General features: G+C 41.0%; 1 protein-coding gene and 1 long non-coding RNA gene across 4 annotated transcripts in view; one reads left to right on the plus strand and one right to left on the minus strand.

Annotated features, from left to right (window-relative positions):
* Positions 1 to 4,901: 4,901 nt before the first annotated feature.
* LOC310754345 lies at positions 4,902 to 9,868 on the minus strand. Of its 2 annotated transcripts, XR_014543716.1 has the most exons (3): positions 9,729 to 9,868; positions 6,283 to 6,447; positions 4,902 to 5,528 (listed from the first exon to the last, which is right to left on the minus strand). It is a non-coding gene; the product is annotated as an uncharacterized lncRNA (long non-coding RNA). The 2 variants fall into 2 exon arrangements; XR_014543717.1 differs by lacking the exon at positions 4,902 to 5,528 and having other exon boundaries at positions 6,199 to 6,447.
* CHIC1 (cysteine rich hydrophobic domain 1) overlaps positions 9,857 to 18,822 on the plus strand; it is a 37,969-nt gene continuing 29,003 nt past the window's right edge. For both annotated transcript variants that reach the window (XM_083596158.1, XM_083596159.1), the window contains exon 1: positions 9,857 to 10,228. In XM_083596158.1, the coding sequence (XP_083452284.1) occupies positions 10,059 to 10,228 (170 nt within the window). In that variant the 5' untranslated portion in view covers positions 9,857 to 10,058. The remainder of the gene's footprint in view (positions 10,229 to 18,822) is intronic.

Below are 18,822 nucleotides of genomic sequence, written 5' to 3' on the forward strand. Positions count from 1 at the left end.
TGAATTTCCCCACTTCTGAAAATGAGACTTAAACTTTCCACTTCTAGATACTGAACTTTCCTTCACCTTCTCTTGTTAGAGAAACTGTCTTGCTTGCCTTTTACCCATCTCTCTGATGGTCACAGCTTCCCTCTTTCCTGGAATTAGTATGGATGTACTAGTCTGAATGGTGTCAAGGTGTAAAGAGCTCTGAAAGAATCCACCTATCTGAAAAGCTAAAGGTCTCATAATACGTCACATCTCTTTTGCAAGGACATCCTTTGACAAATACCTTAGTGTTTAGTTATATATGATCTAGGATTTTATTTTTATTTTTTAAATGTAAACAAAGAGAGCAAGACAGAGCTAGCAGAAAGGTGGGGTTGCTTGGATGCGTCAGCTCTTCATTTGAATGGACATGCACTTAGAGAATTGGCAGACCTTTTCCTAAACCATGACTACCAGAAGCGTGGTAACACAATGGCTGTTAATTCAAAATAGAGTAACAGATTCAATCAGATTGTGATGTGTTCCAAAGACCAGCAATAACTTATATTTCACCTTAAATAGGAAGAGAGTAACCAACAAGCAGGATGTCAAAAAAAAATCCACCAGTCACTGATATCACATATATAAGCCATCTTTTGGAAAGAAAAAGAAACCAGGATCCCTAAGGAGCAACAATAAGCATCTAACAATACAAAACTCTGCCTCCACAGCACCATATACAGATTGCATGGCTTATTATCATCTGCCAAGTATGGAAAACCATGGACTGGTAAACCAGTCTTTGGGGAGCTGGGGTTCTCATGATGACCTAGAAAGGGAAGATTGGCATTCTTACGACCAAGGACCCTCCAGGACAGATACTTGTTTACAAATGAATTCCTTATCTCCTAAAAGGGTTTCATACAGTGCTGCTAATCACAGCTCCCAAATCTTCTGTGCCTTCACCTTCTGTTACACAATTAATATGGATCAAGTCTCTCCCCATAGTCAAAGACAAAACTCATCTTATGAATGGATGAGAAAATGCATGTACTCTACTAATAAAGATAAGTGGACACTATTATATTTCCAACCTCGTAATCTGCCCCCCCCCAAATCTTTTCTTCTCTAGTAGAACTCTTGGCATGATCCAGCTGAAGTTTCAAATCCCACACATATCTATTCCTCATTCCTCTCACAGAGTGAAAGTGCACTAAGCAAGTGCTTAACTTTCCTACTGAAATCAGTGGAGCTTAAAACTTCTTAACTCTTTGCTGGAACCTTTATTTAGAAATGAAACTTCTGTGCTTATGCAAATTAAATCTACATAATTTCAGCTTCTAAAGGCTGAAATCTTGGTAGCTTGAAATAACTTCACCTTCGCAAAGTTGCAAGTTTCAAAGTTTTATACATTTGTTTAGGTTTGAAAGATGTTGAATCTATAGCACTTTGCAGCATGAGCCAGAGTATTATGAAAAAAATATATTTTTCTTAATAGCATCTCTTTTTTTTACATTAGAATACAGTCTTTCCAATAAAGTTATCCTATGATATTCTTAATGTATGAAAAAATATTCATTATGAGAGCTTTTTTTTTTTTGCTGCCCCCAAATGTTTAGTTGACTGATACAGCTGGACTAAGTTTCATGATGCTCTAATGTTTAAGGAGTCTCACCTCATATTAACATGCTTAAACTAAAAAGCATGCATTGGGTGCTATCCAGCATTAGTCATACCCAATGGATCAGCTCTATGACTTATCTAGGTATCACTCAGTAAGTACAATAAATTACTGACTTAGATGCAAATGAAAAGCATGTCTGCTTCTGTAAGAAGTGTCTTAAGATCATTTGCCATAATTTGTAATTTTCCCCATTATAGTGTCCTGTTTATTTAATAAATGACTTATTGCTTTACAGAAGACTTTTTGCCATCTGTTTTAAAAATATATTCCTGAAGGCCCAAATTAAAACAGAAAGGGTTGTTGTGGTTGTTTTAATGGAAACCTGTAAGCCAGATTTAACCTCTTCTTTGTGTATGTTGAATTTAAGAATAATGGACCACTGGCAATTCTAGCAAGGTTAACAGCAAGGATAGAATTAAGCTGGAGTTACACACTTTTTCATGCTGATTAATTTCAGTGGCAGAGTTCAGCACATGCTTAAATATCTCCCATTAAAACTTTTGAGACTTAAAGGTGCTTGAGTTTGGCAAAATTGTGCCTGAAGTGTGCCACTGAGTACCAAGGAGAAGGGTAATTACAGTAGACTAATCCTACAAGATGCTAAACCCATCAATTTAGCTTGTAAAACAACTCTGCTACTAATGGCTACTATCATTCAATGCTGAGATTCATTTGGTGATTGTTCTTGTGCCAAAACATTCGTACTTCTCGTTACTAGTTTTGCTTAAAAAAATTAGGAGGCAATACAGATTCAAGTGAGTCTAAGTCCAGGTTCTTAAAATGCCTGTAAATAAAAGATAAAAATACATAGTATAAAACATAAGCCAAAATACTATTGTGCTTGCATGGTTTAGACTGAAGATAGGATACTGAGCTTGGACCTGGTAGATCTGGTTCACATCAGTTGTGGCACCCCAAGGAGACTTGTCTAATTTAACGTATTTTTAGTCCCAGGCAAACACTTATATTTCCAAACATCTATTGAGATTTTAATATCTATGGAATTTTAAATACTTGATATTTTTGTGTAAAGCTTTTTATTATTATTTCATTTTACAATGTATATAAAAGAGAGAGCAATTATAACAGACAAAAATTAAAAGAAGAAGAACAAAACTATACAACAGGCATGTAGAATAAGCAGTTGCACATGAGTTAAAATAACAAAGTCTAAGTAAAGACTATTAACTTTATCAGATCATCAAGTATAGTTCCAGATTTGAAGAATGCTGTTTTTACCTGCTGCTTTACTGGTGTAAAGAATAAAGTTATTTTTGCTGCTTTAATTGTTTTCATTGTTCATTATTTCTTGCTGTAAAGTGCCCTGGAAATATTTATTGAAAAACAGTGCAGAAACTCATGAAATACATAAAATTCATCTCTGTCATGGCTTCACTAAGAAAGTCTGAGAAATATGGATTATCATCATACATCAGTTTTCCTCAACCTGGTTTTGAACTATAGTTTTAATCAGCTGTGCTGGCTGGGGCTGATGGGAGGCCAAGAGAACTAGAGGGCACCAGGTTGGGGAAGACTTTCCTATGAAATATTTCCGGTGTGCGTTCTTTCAAAAGAATCACCAACAGAATTCCCATACAGAAAACAAATTGGAAGACACTCTTAAAGGCCTCCTTCGATTGAGAAACAGAGGAATGTATCTTCATTATAAAATAATACTATTTAACTTTTATATAAGCAGAGATTTGAATCCATGTCTCCTCTAGGCAAATCTGACCACTCTATTTTCATTCACTTTATGTAAGATGTCATACATATTATAAACATGGTATAGCTCAAGCAAAGGGCCCTTTGCTGCAGCAAAAAAAGCACACACCTCCAGCTGCATGCCTTTGCTTTATTTATCTGGTATTCGTTTATTTTTCTGTGTATTTGGAGGGGGGACGTTTAGTGAGATGAGAGATTTTCCACGACAGTGGGTTCTGTTTATGATCTAAGATTCTGTGGCATTAGAGCAGTTCAACCAATCACTACCAGACATTTTACTGCCATTATTAGATTATCTCTTAGTGCAGAGGTAGCCAACATAGTGGCCTTCAGCTGATTTGGACTACAGCTTCCCATCATCCTTGTCCATTAGTAATGCTGATGCTGATGGGAGTTGGAGTCTAACAAAGGTTGGAGGGTATAATGTGCATTACAATACAGTGGTACCTATGGTTACGAACACTTCTGGTTACAAATGCTTCAGGTTACGAGCTCCACTAACCCGAAAGTAGCTGCTCCTGGTTGCGAACTTTGCCCCAAGATGCAAATGGAAATTGCGTGCCTGAGGCACACGCACAGCAAGAGGCCCCAGTAGCGAAAGCGGGCCTCAGGATAAGAATGGTTTCAGCTTAAGAATGGACCTCCAGAACGAATTAAGTTTGTAACTAGAGGTACCACTGTAGAGAGCTTTGCATATTGCAATTAAGATGCAATACTAAATACAGACAATCAACAACATACATTTTATAGACAAAAAGTCCTCTACATTGGATACAACTTAATCTTTCTTTTCTTTTTTTAATGCAGGGGCATTTGCACAGGGCAGATTTATATGTTTCACATAACTACTGTGTAAGTAAACCCAATAACTGTTCCACTTAAGACAAAGCAAGCTGGGGGTAGGGGATGAAGAAGGGCAAGGGGAGGAGGTGTCTAAGTTCTCCCCCACCTGAGGGTCTGAGTGCCAGACATCTGTTTCCAAGGGTAACCATGCATGTGAAACCTGAAGGGTTTGGGTTGGTTTACTTTTTTAAACAGAGTTTTCCAAACTGTGTTTGTGGTACATGTTAGTGTGTCGCTTGCAGTGTGTAGGTGTGTTGCAAAAACACTCCCTAAACTCCTCTAGGGGCTGGAAAGGGGTTAGTTTAACCTCCAGTTTGCTAGTTAAATTGAATTACTGTGTCATGAAATGATGAATGTCTAAAAAGTGTGTCACTAACATGAAAAGTTTGGTAAGCTCTCTTTTAAAAGAAAGGCAGGATAGCATATTAAAAAAATAATAATTAAATAATTTAAAAGAAGTTAGCATCAGGAGGGGAAAATATTTGCCCAATAGAAGAAGCTGCCAGGAATTGGTTAAGCAAGGATGTGTTGCATAGATTCTATATGGTCTGCAACAATAGTGTTTTAGAACCAGGAATCATCAGAAATATAGGTCTTCCTGAGGAATAAACACAAGTGATGGGAAGCTTGGTGAGAAACAAAACTCCTTACCTAAATGGTTTCTCTAAAAAAAAGATGAAAAGATGAAATAAAAAGCCCTTCCCCTATTTTTTTATAAAAATGCAAAGGCACAAGAAATAGGGGAAGGGCTATAGCTCAGTGGTACAACTGTTTTACATACAAAAGGGCCAAGTCCCCAGCATTTATAGGTAGGGCTTAGAGAAATGCGTCTGAATCCCTAGAATGCCACTGCCAGTCAGTGCCAATACTGAGTTAGATTATGCAACAGTCTGAATAAGACAGCTTCCTATGTTCCTGTATGTTAAATGAAGGTCTATAGCTCAATGGTAGAGCACATGTTTTGCAGACAAAGGTCCCAGGTTCAATCCCTAGCCTTTCCATTAAGGGCTGGGAAATATTCCTGGCTGAAACCCTAGAGATTCCCTGCTAAATCAGCATAGATGGATCAATGGTCTGAACTGATATAACACAACTTCCTATACTTCTAAAATGTGTATAATCTGAATATTAATTTCACAATGCAAGTGAGCTGTGCCAACTTTCTCTTAGCCAAGTGTGCCATTGGTTTTAAGACCTCTCATAGTGAGCCACAGACCTTTTTAACACTTCTTTTAAACAGCTTTGATATGCAGAACTGTGTCTTCCTTCTCTTTTCTTCAGCAGCTAAATTGCCTGAAAGGGTGCTAATCTTCACAGCAAATAAAAAAAAAGTTTCTTTCAGCTTTATTGTCTTTAGAAGAAATGTTCTGTGAATTTTATGAGGGTGGAATAGGTTAAACTCCCCCTCCCTCATCTCTGTTATTCTTATTTACTAAAGAGGTGTTAGAATAAGAGCACTTAAATTTTATCTCTTGCATTTGCAATTTTAAGACTTTATAGTTTGTAACTTGAAATGCAATTATCTGTCACAGAAAGGTTTTTCTTATAGATATTTTAACAAATCTTATCCAATGCATAGGAACTGCTTTGAGCATTTGAAATGCCCTGTGAACATACTATGGGTTGTATCCAACTGAATCATACTCAGAGTAAACCAGCTGAAGCCTATGTTTATTTGTATCCTTAATTTCAACTAGTTTGCTCTTCAGTATGAATAGCATTGGATGAAATATGACCCAAGTATACCAATTCTATGCATGCTTATGAAGAAGCCACACTCAATTCAAGGGGCTAAACCCCAATAAAATGTGCATAGCAGCCTTACAGACTGATCCTAGGTTTGCTTACCCTTAAGTCCTTGTGAGATCTGAAGAATCTACTTCTAAGTAACTGTGTGTATAAGTGAACACTTGTGCAGACTTGTTAAGGAGTCTTAATGAATTAAGTTCCAGTGATTTAAAAGTAAATATTCACATGACTGGTCTGCAAGTTATAATAATTAAATGAGCAATAACAAAAAAATTATACAGATTCAGGTAGGTAGCTGGAAATTATACAATCACCTTTAGGGATTTCACTCAAAAGGATTTAGCTATTTTAGCGAAATATGTCTCAGTGCACTATTTAAAGAAACCTTTCAGATTCAGTTGAACAGGGTTCCATTCTGAGATTTTGCAGAAATCAGTAAAAGAAATTAGGCATCCATCTATTTCTGTCCGCTTGTTTTCCTGGAGATGAAAGAGAAGTTGACATTTGTTTAGGGCTTGTAAATTCCAAACCAATTGGTTTGTGTGTCTGAATGTGAAATGAGGTCTCAATAAGAACTTCTTGCTGCTCTTTTGTGTGGCATGTGCTTCATCTTAACACCTCAATGGAGTTTAGGGAACTACTTTAAAGGATACTTTGCATTACAGTTTGTTCCAAAACTTTCACATCAAAACAACCTGGGAAGATCAGAAAGGTTTGTTAAGAACCCAAATCAACACTGTAGAAGTTACATGTGTTTTATTTATTTTTAGTCAGTGTTGATTTCAAATTTTTTTTTAATATGTTTAATATCTGCTTTTAACTTTTTATCAGAAATTTTAATGTTTTATTTTATACTGTTGTAAACCTCTTTTTTAAAAAAAGTAAATGAATAAGGCCCCTAATCCCCTCCTCACACAATGCCAGGAATGTTGGGGACCAAATATTGCAGGCAGACTTTTTGTATGGATCCTACCCTTTTGAAATGTTGAGCATTGGTGTGTTTAGGCAAATGTCTGAACAGTGACTTCTAAATACATGGAGCCCAATCCACTGGAAATTTGTGTTGAAGAGGCTTTTCTCAAAAGAGCTTCCTTGTAGGTTGTACCCATGAGAAGTAAAATAGTAGTAGTAGTAGTAGTAGTAGTAATAATAATAATAATAATAATAATAAATTTATTCATACCCCAGCCAGGGCCGGGTTCACGGTGGCTAACACCAGATATGAATTACAATAAAACGTAATAGAAAAAACAGAAACAAACAAACAGTTAATTAAAATATGGTTTAAAATAGAAGTACATTACACTCAGGCTGCAATCCAGCCACATTTATCTTGAGGTAAACCCCACTAAATTCAACAGGACTTATTTCTGAGCTAAGTATACATGTTTAGGATTACATTTTGATAAGATTGTACATGATCAAATGAAAGTACTTTTCCACACTGTAAGTAACCATATGGAGATTATTAAAATCTTTTGAATACAATATTTTCTCAATCCTGCAGGATTGTATTTTCAACTGGCTCAACTTTTATTATAAATTTGTATCATGGATAAACTGATGAATTTCTGAGTTAATAATAGTTTTTTTAAATATGCAATTATGTTACTTCATTTGTGGTTCTTTGTGGTTCTTCAGCAATGTCTTGGAGGATTATATACGTAACGGCAAGGAAATGTTTTATTTTTGTCAAAATAATTATGATTGTAAAATATCATTTCAACACACTTATAAAATGCATACTATGTACCTTGGACTACCACAGGACGAAAGGGAGAAATGTGCTAAGAGGAAGGTACGCTTGGCAAACCCTCACTGTGATCAACTCCCAGCCGGAAACCTATTTCCCCACTGTGGAAGGACGTGTGGATCCAGAATTGGCCTCTACGGTCACTTTCGGTCTCAGTTAAAACAGTGTTCATGGAAGACAATCTTACTCAGCTATGAGTAATTGTCAAAGACGAAGACTACCACATTATTACAGATTTACAGCTATAGTGGTAAATAACATGTTCCTAAATAAATGCAGTCATTTTGTATTGAATTTTCTACTTCTGTCTGGAACAAGGGCTAACCAACTAGCAGCCTGGGGCCTGAACCTACCAATCTGGCACAAAATTAGACGGATCACCCTTATTATCCACTTTGACTGCTTTCCCCTGCAGCTGCAATACAGGCAAAGGGCTCTTTACAGAGCAAACTCATCCATTCCCATGTGTTGTGAAGACCTTTCTCCCATTACCAAAGTTATCCCTAGTGAGGCCAGAGATGTAGCAATATGGCAGATGTCCTGTCACCTGAGTTTTAGTCTCCTTGTGTGGGGTTTTATATATTGGTGGCGTTGTGCTGCTCTTGAGTGCTGAATTACACCATATCCTATGCACTGTTATGCAACATTTTTAAGTCAATGGGAAAGAGCTTCCCTGTATAAAGTTATGCCATCCATAAAGGCATTATCAAGCAGTAAGGAGCATAACATACATCAAATAGGAGTCACCGATGTTTGGAGGCCAATGGGTGTATTAGTGCAGTAGACCCTGGTCACATAACAGCTGTCGAGGGTGTGTGGCACAACTAACTGGCCGTTGTGGGATGTGTGACATCACACAAAATAGCTGCCACATCTAAAAGAGCAGAAAAGGGCCCACAAAATGGTGCAGCCATGTCCCCACACCATTAATGAAAGGCACCAGTGTCAGCCGCTGCTGCACTCAGAGGAAAGCTTTTTATACGCCTCTTCTGCCTAATGACACCTAATGAAATGTGGGCACATTAAGGAAGTGTTCTTTGTAGAGGATGCTAAGCCAGTGCAAATATGAACCAAGCAAGAAGAGCAAACAGTGTCTTGTGCTCTATAGATTTTTGAGGTGATATTTATTGAGACATTTAGCAAGTGCCATAGGAGGTACTGGCAAGCACACTGGTGCCTGCCGGGAATCACACTGGCAATCTCTTGGATGCAGAGTGTTTTTCTATGCTGCTGCTGACTTCCCTCTGTCAACATACCTTCACTGATGGAATGGTGCTGCCAATATATTCCACTGGTGGCAGACTATTGTTTTGCTGTCATAGCAGGGCTTTTGTCAAATCCTATAGCTCCACAACCAGTGGATCCTGCACAAAGGACTGCACTCTATATTCTTCTCTCTCATGAACAGTGAGGCAAGTTTTGCCACAGCAGTCCACATTTGCATCTCAGTTGCTGCCAACTCTCCCTCTCTTGCATTTAACAAATAGTTAAATGAACCAAATAATAATAAAGATACAATAATTCAGTCAACATTTGTGGTTTCTATTTTTTTGGGGGGGGGGATAGTTTTATTGCTCATTGCTTTGTGAGAAGGTGGAGACCTTGAAGAGGATATTTATTCATTTTTTTCCACAAGCCCTTCCTTTAGCAGTTGGGGTTGTGCATTTACTTGCTTTTTATACAGATAGGTATAGTCTCTGTTTAATAATTTAAAGACCACTGCCTTTAGGGCAGCCTTTCTCAACCTGTGGGTCCCCAGATGTTGTTGAACTACAACTCCCATCACCCTTAGCTAGCAAGGCCAGAGCTCAGGGATGATGGGAGTTGTAGTCCAACATCTGGGGACCCACAAGTGGAGAACCGCTGCTTTTGGGGGTGTGGGTTTTACGAAGAAACTCCATTCTTCCACGTGGCAAGGAGCTCAGTCTCTCACTTGGCTGCTTTTTACTTTCATCTGACGTGCCAGCCAACGATTTTTTCCGCACTCCTTATCCCTTGTCAAACCACCTGCGTGTTTCCACTGCTGGGTGATGAAGACAACTTCTCAACCCAGAAAGCCGGGAAACCATTCACAGGACCAGGCTATGTGGGTCATCGCAGCCGAAATCGCACCACCTCTTACTTCTTCAGGTGCTTCCCTGCCTCTAAACTGTCTTCAGCTTCGGTTTCGTCTCCAAAAGCCTCGGCGGCAGCGGCGGCCCCACTCGGCGCATGCCCACAGGCCTCCCGCGAGCCAGCGACTAACTGCCGCCAACCTGGGCCACCCCACCCCCCCATCTCCCGCGAGCGGGGCGCACGCGCGTTTCCAGATCGCGAGCCGGAGAGGGAGGGGGGGCGATGAGCGTCCTGCTCCCCAACATGGCTGACTTTGACACTATCTATGAGCTGGAGGAGGAGGAAGACGAAGAGGAGGAGGAGTCCGAGACTGTGGTGAGGAGTCAGGAGCTGCCGCGGCTCCGGGACGCGCCTGAACCCGTGGCTGTGAGGGGCGCCGGGCAAATCACTGTGTAAGGAACCTGGGGAGGGGGTGACGGGGAGAGGGAGAGGGCGGCTGCTGGCTGACGGGACTGGGCAGGGGGCGGGGCGAAAGGGGGCGGGGCGAGGGAAGAAGGGGAGGGCGGCGGTGACGCGGGTGAGGGTTGTGGGGGAGGAGGGGTTTGGGCTCGCTGGCTACAGGCCTGCCTGGCGCCAAGGGTGCCTCTGAGGGAGTGCAGAGCATAGCTGTCAACTTGAAAAGTTGAAAATAAGGGATTTGAAAATAAGGGATCAGCAGCCTCACCTGTCTATGGGATATCTAATAATCCGGGATAGCAGCGGAAAACGGCACTGGAATAAGGGAATTTCCCGCAAAAAAAGGGAAGGTTGACAGCTATGGTGCAGAGAGCGCAGTTTCCTCATTCAACTCATCAGATGCTTCGGAACTCCGTGAAGCAGAGGGAGCCCCTGAGTGTGTGCAGAGAGCCATTCGTGCAGCCCTTTTTCGTTTTCTTTCGTGGGGATGAGACCTTGCGAAGGAGGAGGTGCAGAGGTCCCTTCCTGCAGCACATTTCATTTCATTCTCGTTGGAAGTGCTTGCAGCTCGGGAGGGTTATGCGGGGGTCCCTCCTGGAATATCTCACTCGGCACTAGGGCCCTGCGATCCACATGAGCAGCTTTGTACTGTGTTTTCATTTGTTGCCCTTTTTCTGGCAAATCCTCGTGCAGCAGAGGAGGCGGGCTGGGAACGGGAGAAGGGCTTTCAGATCAGAAGGTGTTTGGGGTACAGATTTATACGCGCACGTGTGGATAATGGATATATGACAAGTGCCCAATTTTATTGCTTGGAAGGGGGAAAAGAGGTTTGCTGCGGAATGAAGCAAATCTGGAGATAACACACTGAAGCTTAATTGAATGAGTTGTGGTCAACCTACAATAAATACTGTATAAAGCACAACTCCTCACCCCACAACACAGACACCTGCCACATCCCCTTAGATGCCTTGGGATTCAGTTATGGCTCTCTCTCATTTGGTTGCATTAAAAAACAAAAACCCTGTTAATTTAAAACTTTTTCTAAAAAATTGCTAAGTTGGGCTGGGTAGAGGTCCCATAATTATTACTCCAATAAAACACTATTGAGGCAAGTAAAATTAGATTGATTTGAGGCCTGCAGGACTAGTAAACGGACAGCTCCAAACAATCTGGTCATGCTGTCATAAGAATCCTGGGTTTTTCTGAATGACTGCAAAATAGAATCAACCCCTCTAGGCTGGTTGGTTTGCTAACTTTTCGTCTAGCTTAATTTAGCCAGTTGAGTTCTGTACTGCAGTAAAGGCAAAAGGCACAGCTATATGGGTTTTGCATGTTTTATTCATAACGGCATTTTGATTTTAATGTTAGCAGCATGTTTATTAAAAGCAACCAACATTTTAAACGCAATATACAAATTAAAAATAGGTTGGAGCAGTACATAAAATTTAAAATTTATTGAAATATTGCAAAGTTTAGCAACTGAACAGGGCTGATACTTTCAGTAAAGCAACAGTTCAGAAGTTGTTCTCTTTGGATTAGAACAAAAACTCTTGAGTCTCACATAACTGCTGATAGTTTACACAAATAGGGTCATTTGAAAAAAATTACATGTATTTATTTAAAAAATTTATTTTATGCTATGAAAACTACACTTCTTTGTTAATATTGCTCTTGAATTTTACTCACACTTCTCCAAAAATGGTTCATGATAGTCAGTGTTGTATACTGTGCTATTGAATAGAAAAGAAACATCTTAATACAACAAGGGAACCATCTTTTATTTCTAAGAAATACAGTGGTACCTCGGGTTAAGTACTTAATTTGTTACGGAAGTCTGTTCTTAACCTGAAACTGTTCTTAACCTGAAGCACCACTTTAGCTAATGGGGCCTCCTGCTGCTGCCGCGCGCCGGAGCACGATTTCTGTTCTCATCCTGAAGCAAAGTTCTTAACCCGAAGCACTATTTCTGGGTTAGCAGAGTCTGTAACCTGAAGCGTATGTAACCTGAAGCGTATATAACCTGAGGTACCACTGTACTTTTGATTTTTACCATATCATTTTAAAAAGCATCTTCTAAACCTTTTATTAATCCTTAATAATTGTAGTCTTTTAAACACCATAAGCATTGTTTTATCATTTTATATTTATTGGATTTGCACTCAGACTCTTTGGTCTTTGAAATAAGTGAGCGTACTTTGCACAGTATTTGTCAATTTGTTTCTCAGCTGTTTTCTTACAAACATCAGGTTGGATGTTTTGGATTGCACCCACTCTGTATTTCATTTTTTTTCTACTCTATTTAATAAACGTTTATCACACATTATTGCTATATCTACTCCTTTTGGGAGTAGCGTTTGCATCTTGTATTTCTTGTTTTCCTACTGTCCTATATGTCATCTCAGTATATTTTCCTTCTTTCTTCTGTATTCCCATCCTGTTTGCTTAAGCCAGTGATGGTCAAACTCGGCCCTCCAGCGCTTTGGGAACTGCAATTCCCATCATATCCCTGACCACTGGTCCTGTTAGCTAGGGATGATGGGAGTTGTAGTCCAAAAACAGCTGGAGGGCCGAGTCTGGCCATCACTGGCTTAAGCTGTGCCTTGGTTCATTTTGAGAAATATGAATACATTCAGTTCCCCATTATGCATCTCATTTCTTGTTAAATCACTGAATTATTTACAAAAAATGTTTAAATTAATACACTGGCTACATTAAATTTAATGTTTAAATTAATACACTAATTAATTCCTGTGGTTGTTTGGTGAATAGACTGTCTGCATGGTTAAGCCGTGGTTTGTTGAACAAATCATGAATTTTCCCACAGACAATCAAACAAATCATGGCTTGTTTTTCCCAAATTTGATTTATTGTCCAACCACTCTTGCCTCGTGGCTTGTAGTTCAGTGAGTGTCTGAGGAAACCTTGGTTAAGGAAGAGTGCCAAGTTCACATGTAATAACACATAATGAAGCCATAGCTAATGCAAACCAAGATTCAAAAGCCAGTCACAAACTGCATCTTCAAATTATGGCCTGCTAGTAAACAAACCATTACTGAGGTGGGGAGCTTGGTTCATAAATAATGCTTAACTGGGGTTTAATAAATCATAGTTTAATAACATCATCATCATCAAACCTTTATTAGCATCACTTACAAACATTCAGAATAAATAGGCCAGTGCAATCTCGTTGCCATTTCAGCAGTACAGTCATTTGCCAAAGGAAAGAAGAGGCGAGCAATCTATTTCACCTCTGTGGCTCTCCAGCAAGGGCAGGGTCCTGTAGCGTAATACAGTGGTACCTCGGGTTAAGAACTTAATTCGTTCTGGAGGTCTGTTCTTAACCTGAAACTGTTCTTAACCTGAGGTACCACTTTAGCTAATGGGGCCTCATCCTGAAGCAAAGTCTTAACCCGAGGCACTATTTCTGGGTTAGCGGAGTCTGTATCCTGAAGCGTCTGTAACCTGAAGCATCTTTAACCCGAGGTACCACTGTAGAGGAACTTAGCTACTGTCTTGGTGAGCTCCTGGTCTCTCGCCTGTAATAAGAAGCGAATTACCTCTGTCTCTGGTTTCCATATTGGGATACATACATTGGGATACATAGCTGGTCTAAAAATTGTTGGTGGAGATCATACATTTTTAAGGACCATGTGAGCTAGAGTTTCCACCAGGTGGGCATCACATGAGCAGATCCTATCTCCTTCTGCCATACCCGCGAACCTACCCAAAGGAGGTTAGGATTAGAATTGAACCTAGCCAGCGAAAAAGCCCTTCTTTCTTGCGGGTTAAACAAAAATTGTAGATAATTGAGGTTAAATTCCTGCGCCCAAGAGAGTCGAAAATAAAGAAGGGAACATGTTTTTTCCACAGCTGAAATTGGTTCCTGGCGATCTATGTCCCACAGCCTAGTTTTTAACATGGCCTTGGCGATTGGAAAAGCCACAGCACCCAAGAGATCCTCTGAAAGCCCAAGTTGCCGTATCTTTGTGCAAAACAATTGTAGCCCTGGGGAAGGGAAGGAGTCTGACAGAACTTTGCAAAGTAAAGTATCTTTGTCTGCTGAAAAACAAATGTTTAGCCAGCATAAAAGAAAACTCATCCAGGCAACGATCTCTAGCTTATGTTAGCCTCCCTCTAGACACAGGGCTGTGTAAGGTGCATAGCGTGGGACAGCAAAAATCTTAAATGGAAAGGCTGCCTGCACTCATTCCATTGACTGGGTAAACCCTGACATTTTTTTTTGGAAGCCGCCCAGAGTGGCTGGGGAAGCCCAGCCAGATGGGCGGGGTATAAATAATAAAATTATTATTATTATTATTATCCAGACTGAAATTCCATAGCGCAGTTGAGCTCTAACTTTGGCATTAAAAACCTTAAGGGCAGAAGTGATGTGTTGGTTACCTCTTGTTGCAAAGAAGCTCATTATGGCCTGCATAGACAGCTTGCTGGCATTTGCCGCCTCTGCGCAGTGCGAAGACCACCGGAGCATGTGATGGGAAAGTGGTCCCCAAATAGTTGAATTTGAATACCTGCTGGATGTGTTTCCCACCAAAAACCCAACTATAGCTCTTACGATAATTTCTGAAAACCATTATTTTGCTTTTATCGAAGTTCATGTTCATTTTCATTCTAGACAGATAGTCGATACAGGCATTTAGCAGACGCTTTAAGCCAATTCCTGACCATGAGAGCAGAATCATATTATCTGCATATAGGAGAATGGGAATTTTTGATGCATTGAGTTTTGGGCTCTGAGCATCCACCAGTTTTAATAATGGGGCAAGGTCATTTAGGAAGAGATTAGAAAAAGAGGGAGCAAGAACACAGCTCTGTTTCACACCTTTATTTATAACAACAGGGTCTGACACCTCGTCCCCTGGGGTTATTCTTATACGACAGGTATTATTTGAGTAAAGCTTTTTAATCAAGTAAAGTAACCTAGGGTCTAGGCCCAATGACTCCAGTTTGGACCATAACAGCCCTCTATTAACTGAATCAAAAGCAGCCTTAAGATCTAAAAAGGCCACATATAGGCCTTCTTTATGGTCTTGCGTGTACAGTGGTACCTCGGGTTACATACGCTTCAGGTTACATACGCTTCAGGTTACAGCCTCCACTAACCCAGAAATAGTGCTTCAAGTTAAGAACTTTGCTTCAGGATAAGAACAGAAATCGTGCTCCGGTGGTGCAGCAGCAGCAGCAGCAGTAGCAGCAGCAGCAGCAGCAGGAGGCTCCATTAGCTAAAGTGGTGCTTCAGGTTAAGAACAGTTTTAGGTTAAGTATGGACCTCCGGAATGAATTAAGTACTTAACCCGAGGTACCACTGTACTTGGCGGCTAAATGGGATAACACTATACAGTTATGTAAAGTGGATTTGCCTGGCCTAAACCCTGCCTGCTCTGGGCCTATGATGTTGTTCACGTCAAGCCACGTGGTTAATTTGGATAATAGATGTTTTGCATACAATTTCCCAGTATTTGACAATAGATTTATTGGTCGATAGTTGGACGGTATGTTTTTGTCCCCCTTTTTAAAGATTGGGATGATTATGGATTTCTGCCATGAATTAGGCATAATTCCAATTCTGTCCACCACAGTGAATAGTTCTGCTAGAATCGGAGCCCACCAGTCTGGCTTGGCTTTAATTAGTTCAGGCGGGATGGCATGAGGGCCTGCGGCTTTGCCTAGTTTCATCTGAGAAATTAAATTTTCGACTTCAGTAATGGAGACAGGGGGCCACTCAACCAGGGTCGAAGAAGGGGCAAGATCTTGGCTGTCTGATGGAATACAATTGTCGGAGAAGATCGCCTTAAAATGCTCTACCCATGGCATAGATGGAATCAATGTCAGTCGATGATCTTGGGTCTGTGGGGGGTCTGCAATAACCTTCCAAAATTTCTTATGGTCATTGGTAAGGATGGCTGAAAGCAGTGAATCCCAGCAAGCCTGGTTGTATCTTATCTGGCTAAGCTGGATAGACTCCCTAACGAAATATGTGTCAGGCAATTGAGAGGTGCCTGCCTCTCTAGACTCTCAAATATTCTCTTAACCTCTACTATAATGCCTTTGATTTCGTTATCAGTCCACTCGCCAAACCCTGGTTTCTTAGGTGGCCTGTGCGAGTGTGAATGGGGCAATTTGGTTATTAGAGTGTCCATAAGCTCCTCAAACCAAGTGACTCTAGCTATTGGGGAAAGTTCACCACTCCCTACCGAGATCAAGTGAATCACACGATCAGAATGCACCAAGGTTTGGAAAGACGATGGTGTATGCTCGTTAATTCGAATCCTTATGTACTGAGGACACTGTACCTTGGGGTGGGGTGGATTGATTATATATTCTGGCACTCTTGATGGAAAGACAAATTTACATTGAAGAGGGAGATGGTCACTAAGCATAGGATCACCTATGTGGAACTCAACCACTTGGGGCAGCAATTTAGTGGGGACCAGAATATAGTCTACCACACTATTTCCTTGTGAGGAGAGGAAGGTAAAGTTCCCAGAGCCTTCCTAGTCTGGCAGCCCATTAAGCCACACCAAAACCCTGGTGGTAGTCAGCTTGGTGAGCTGTAATCCCGCCAGGTTGATTTCTAAGTCCCGTGATTCTCATTCCCATAAGCAGAAATCAGGGAGGGCAGAACAGTCCAAGATCTCCCAAGCTTTTGTATATACTTCCCGCCCTTGGCATAGGCGGGCATTAAAATCACCTGTCAAGACAATGGGAAGGAGATCTCATTGATGTGCAAGGAGATCTCATTGATGGTTCTTGGCTATGACAGTAGAGGTGGGAGGATTATACACGTTGACTAGTAACATTTCCTGGCTCTCCAGCTCTATCTTTGTTGCTAAAATTTTGCAATTTGCATTAGTCAAGAGAATGTGTTCACATTTTATATGGGGAGCCACCAGGGTTAGCAAGCCACCCGAGGGCCTGCCTTTCTTGTGGAGTTTGACTGTCAGAACCGCATAGGCGTTATAGTCAGCAAAGTCAATGTGCCGTGTCGACCAAGTTTCTTGTAAACAAACTATATTGTGCTCTCTTATTAACTTAACAAAGTCAGGATAGCATAACTTTGAGGACCATCCTGCCACGTTCCATGATAGCAACTTCAGGGAAGAGTGTTGCACCAGGTTTCCTGCCTTGGCACAAAGTCAGTCTAAGTAGATGTCATTAGATTGGCTATCACTAGGGGCCCTGGGCGGAACCTGTAGCATTTCCTCTAGTGCCTCAGGGGCGCCAGTTAGACCATGGTCCCTGGTGTCAACGCTTCTTGAACTGTCTGCTGTCGACTCCTTGTTCGAAGTCGAGTAGCCAATTTGGGGGGGGGGGGGTGAGATCGCTAGGACTGAGAGCATCGACTGGAATATGCATCCCAGAAATCATTCCCGGGGGTTCTTCTTCTGTTGAGGTGTCCTCTAGTGCCAGCATAACCAAGTCAGCATTTGCGAAGCAAGATGAAGGTTGATGTACTAAGATATTAACTTCTTGCAGATGGGCTTTGAGGCAGTCCTGGAACACAGGTGGGAGAATAGGTTGCTTAGTAGTTTGTGATACATCCGGCAGGTTAGGCATTATGTTACCTATCGGGGAAGTTTCTGGTTGGTCCTCAGCTAGGCAGAATCGCAATTCAGCGCTCGGGGTGACCGTCTTCCCACTGTGCATCTCCTGATCGAGTTCAGATAATTCCCCAGACATCTGTGTAGTTTCTCACCTTGCTCGCTCATCCTCCTTAACTGGGGGCAAAGTCTGTTCTATTGGCAGAAGTGTGGATGAAATATCTATAGTGTCATACATGCTAATTCAGCGTATAGTTGGGTCCAGTCCCTTGGTCTGCAAATGCCTTTCTTGGTTGGATGAGTCCCTTACCGGGGATTCCTCCTGTAGAAAGGCCAGTATCTCCTCTTTTCCAGAGCTATCATTATTCATATTCCTGCTGCCCACATGAGCAGGTTCATGGGGGTTTACCCTAGGCTTGTTGAGGTCACGCATCGAATCTTGAATACTGTTTGTTATTTCTTCAGTTTCCTCTAGTATAGAGTTAATTAGGGTTATGTTTATCATTGCTCTTTCCTTGACATTCCTAAGGAGCGGAGATTTCTTTAGAGTCACTCTTTGAGGCCCTCCTGTATTAGCTGCAGCTGTATCAGTCAGAGGAACTGGAAGATTTCCACGTTGGCTTAACCTTGAAGGTGGTGCAAAGCTTGGGACGGGGGATAGTTTAATTAGCCATGGTTTAGCATTATGTGGGAACCAGGCCAATATTCATTCAGACTAAGCAGAGTACTTGCTTTTCTTGCATTCTGCTCAGCATACCTCCTTCCCTAGCCACCAATACATTCATAGTTCCATTCTTATTTCAGACATTGTGCTATATTAGTTGCAGCCCTTTTCCTTTCTGACCTATGTTTATGTAGGATGCTCATTTCAGCCTGTCAATCTCTAAGCCTTTTCATGGAGCAAAACCTCATATATTATATAATGCATCACATGCAGGACCTGCTTTTCCTGTAGGATTTTTTCCTCCCTGAGGTACTGTTTGCTGTTTGCAATCCATTACGTATTACTGTTCCCATTTTTACATAATACT

Source organism: Podarcis filfolensis (genome assembly GCF_964270895.1).
Source record: "Podarcis filfolensis genome assembly, chromosome: Z".
NCBI classification, from domain to species: domain Eukaryota; kingdom Metazoa; phylum Chordata; class Lepidosauria; order Squamata; family Lacertidae; genus Podarcis; species Podarcis filfolensis.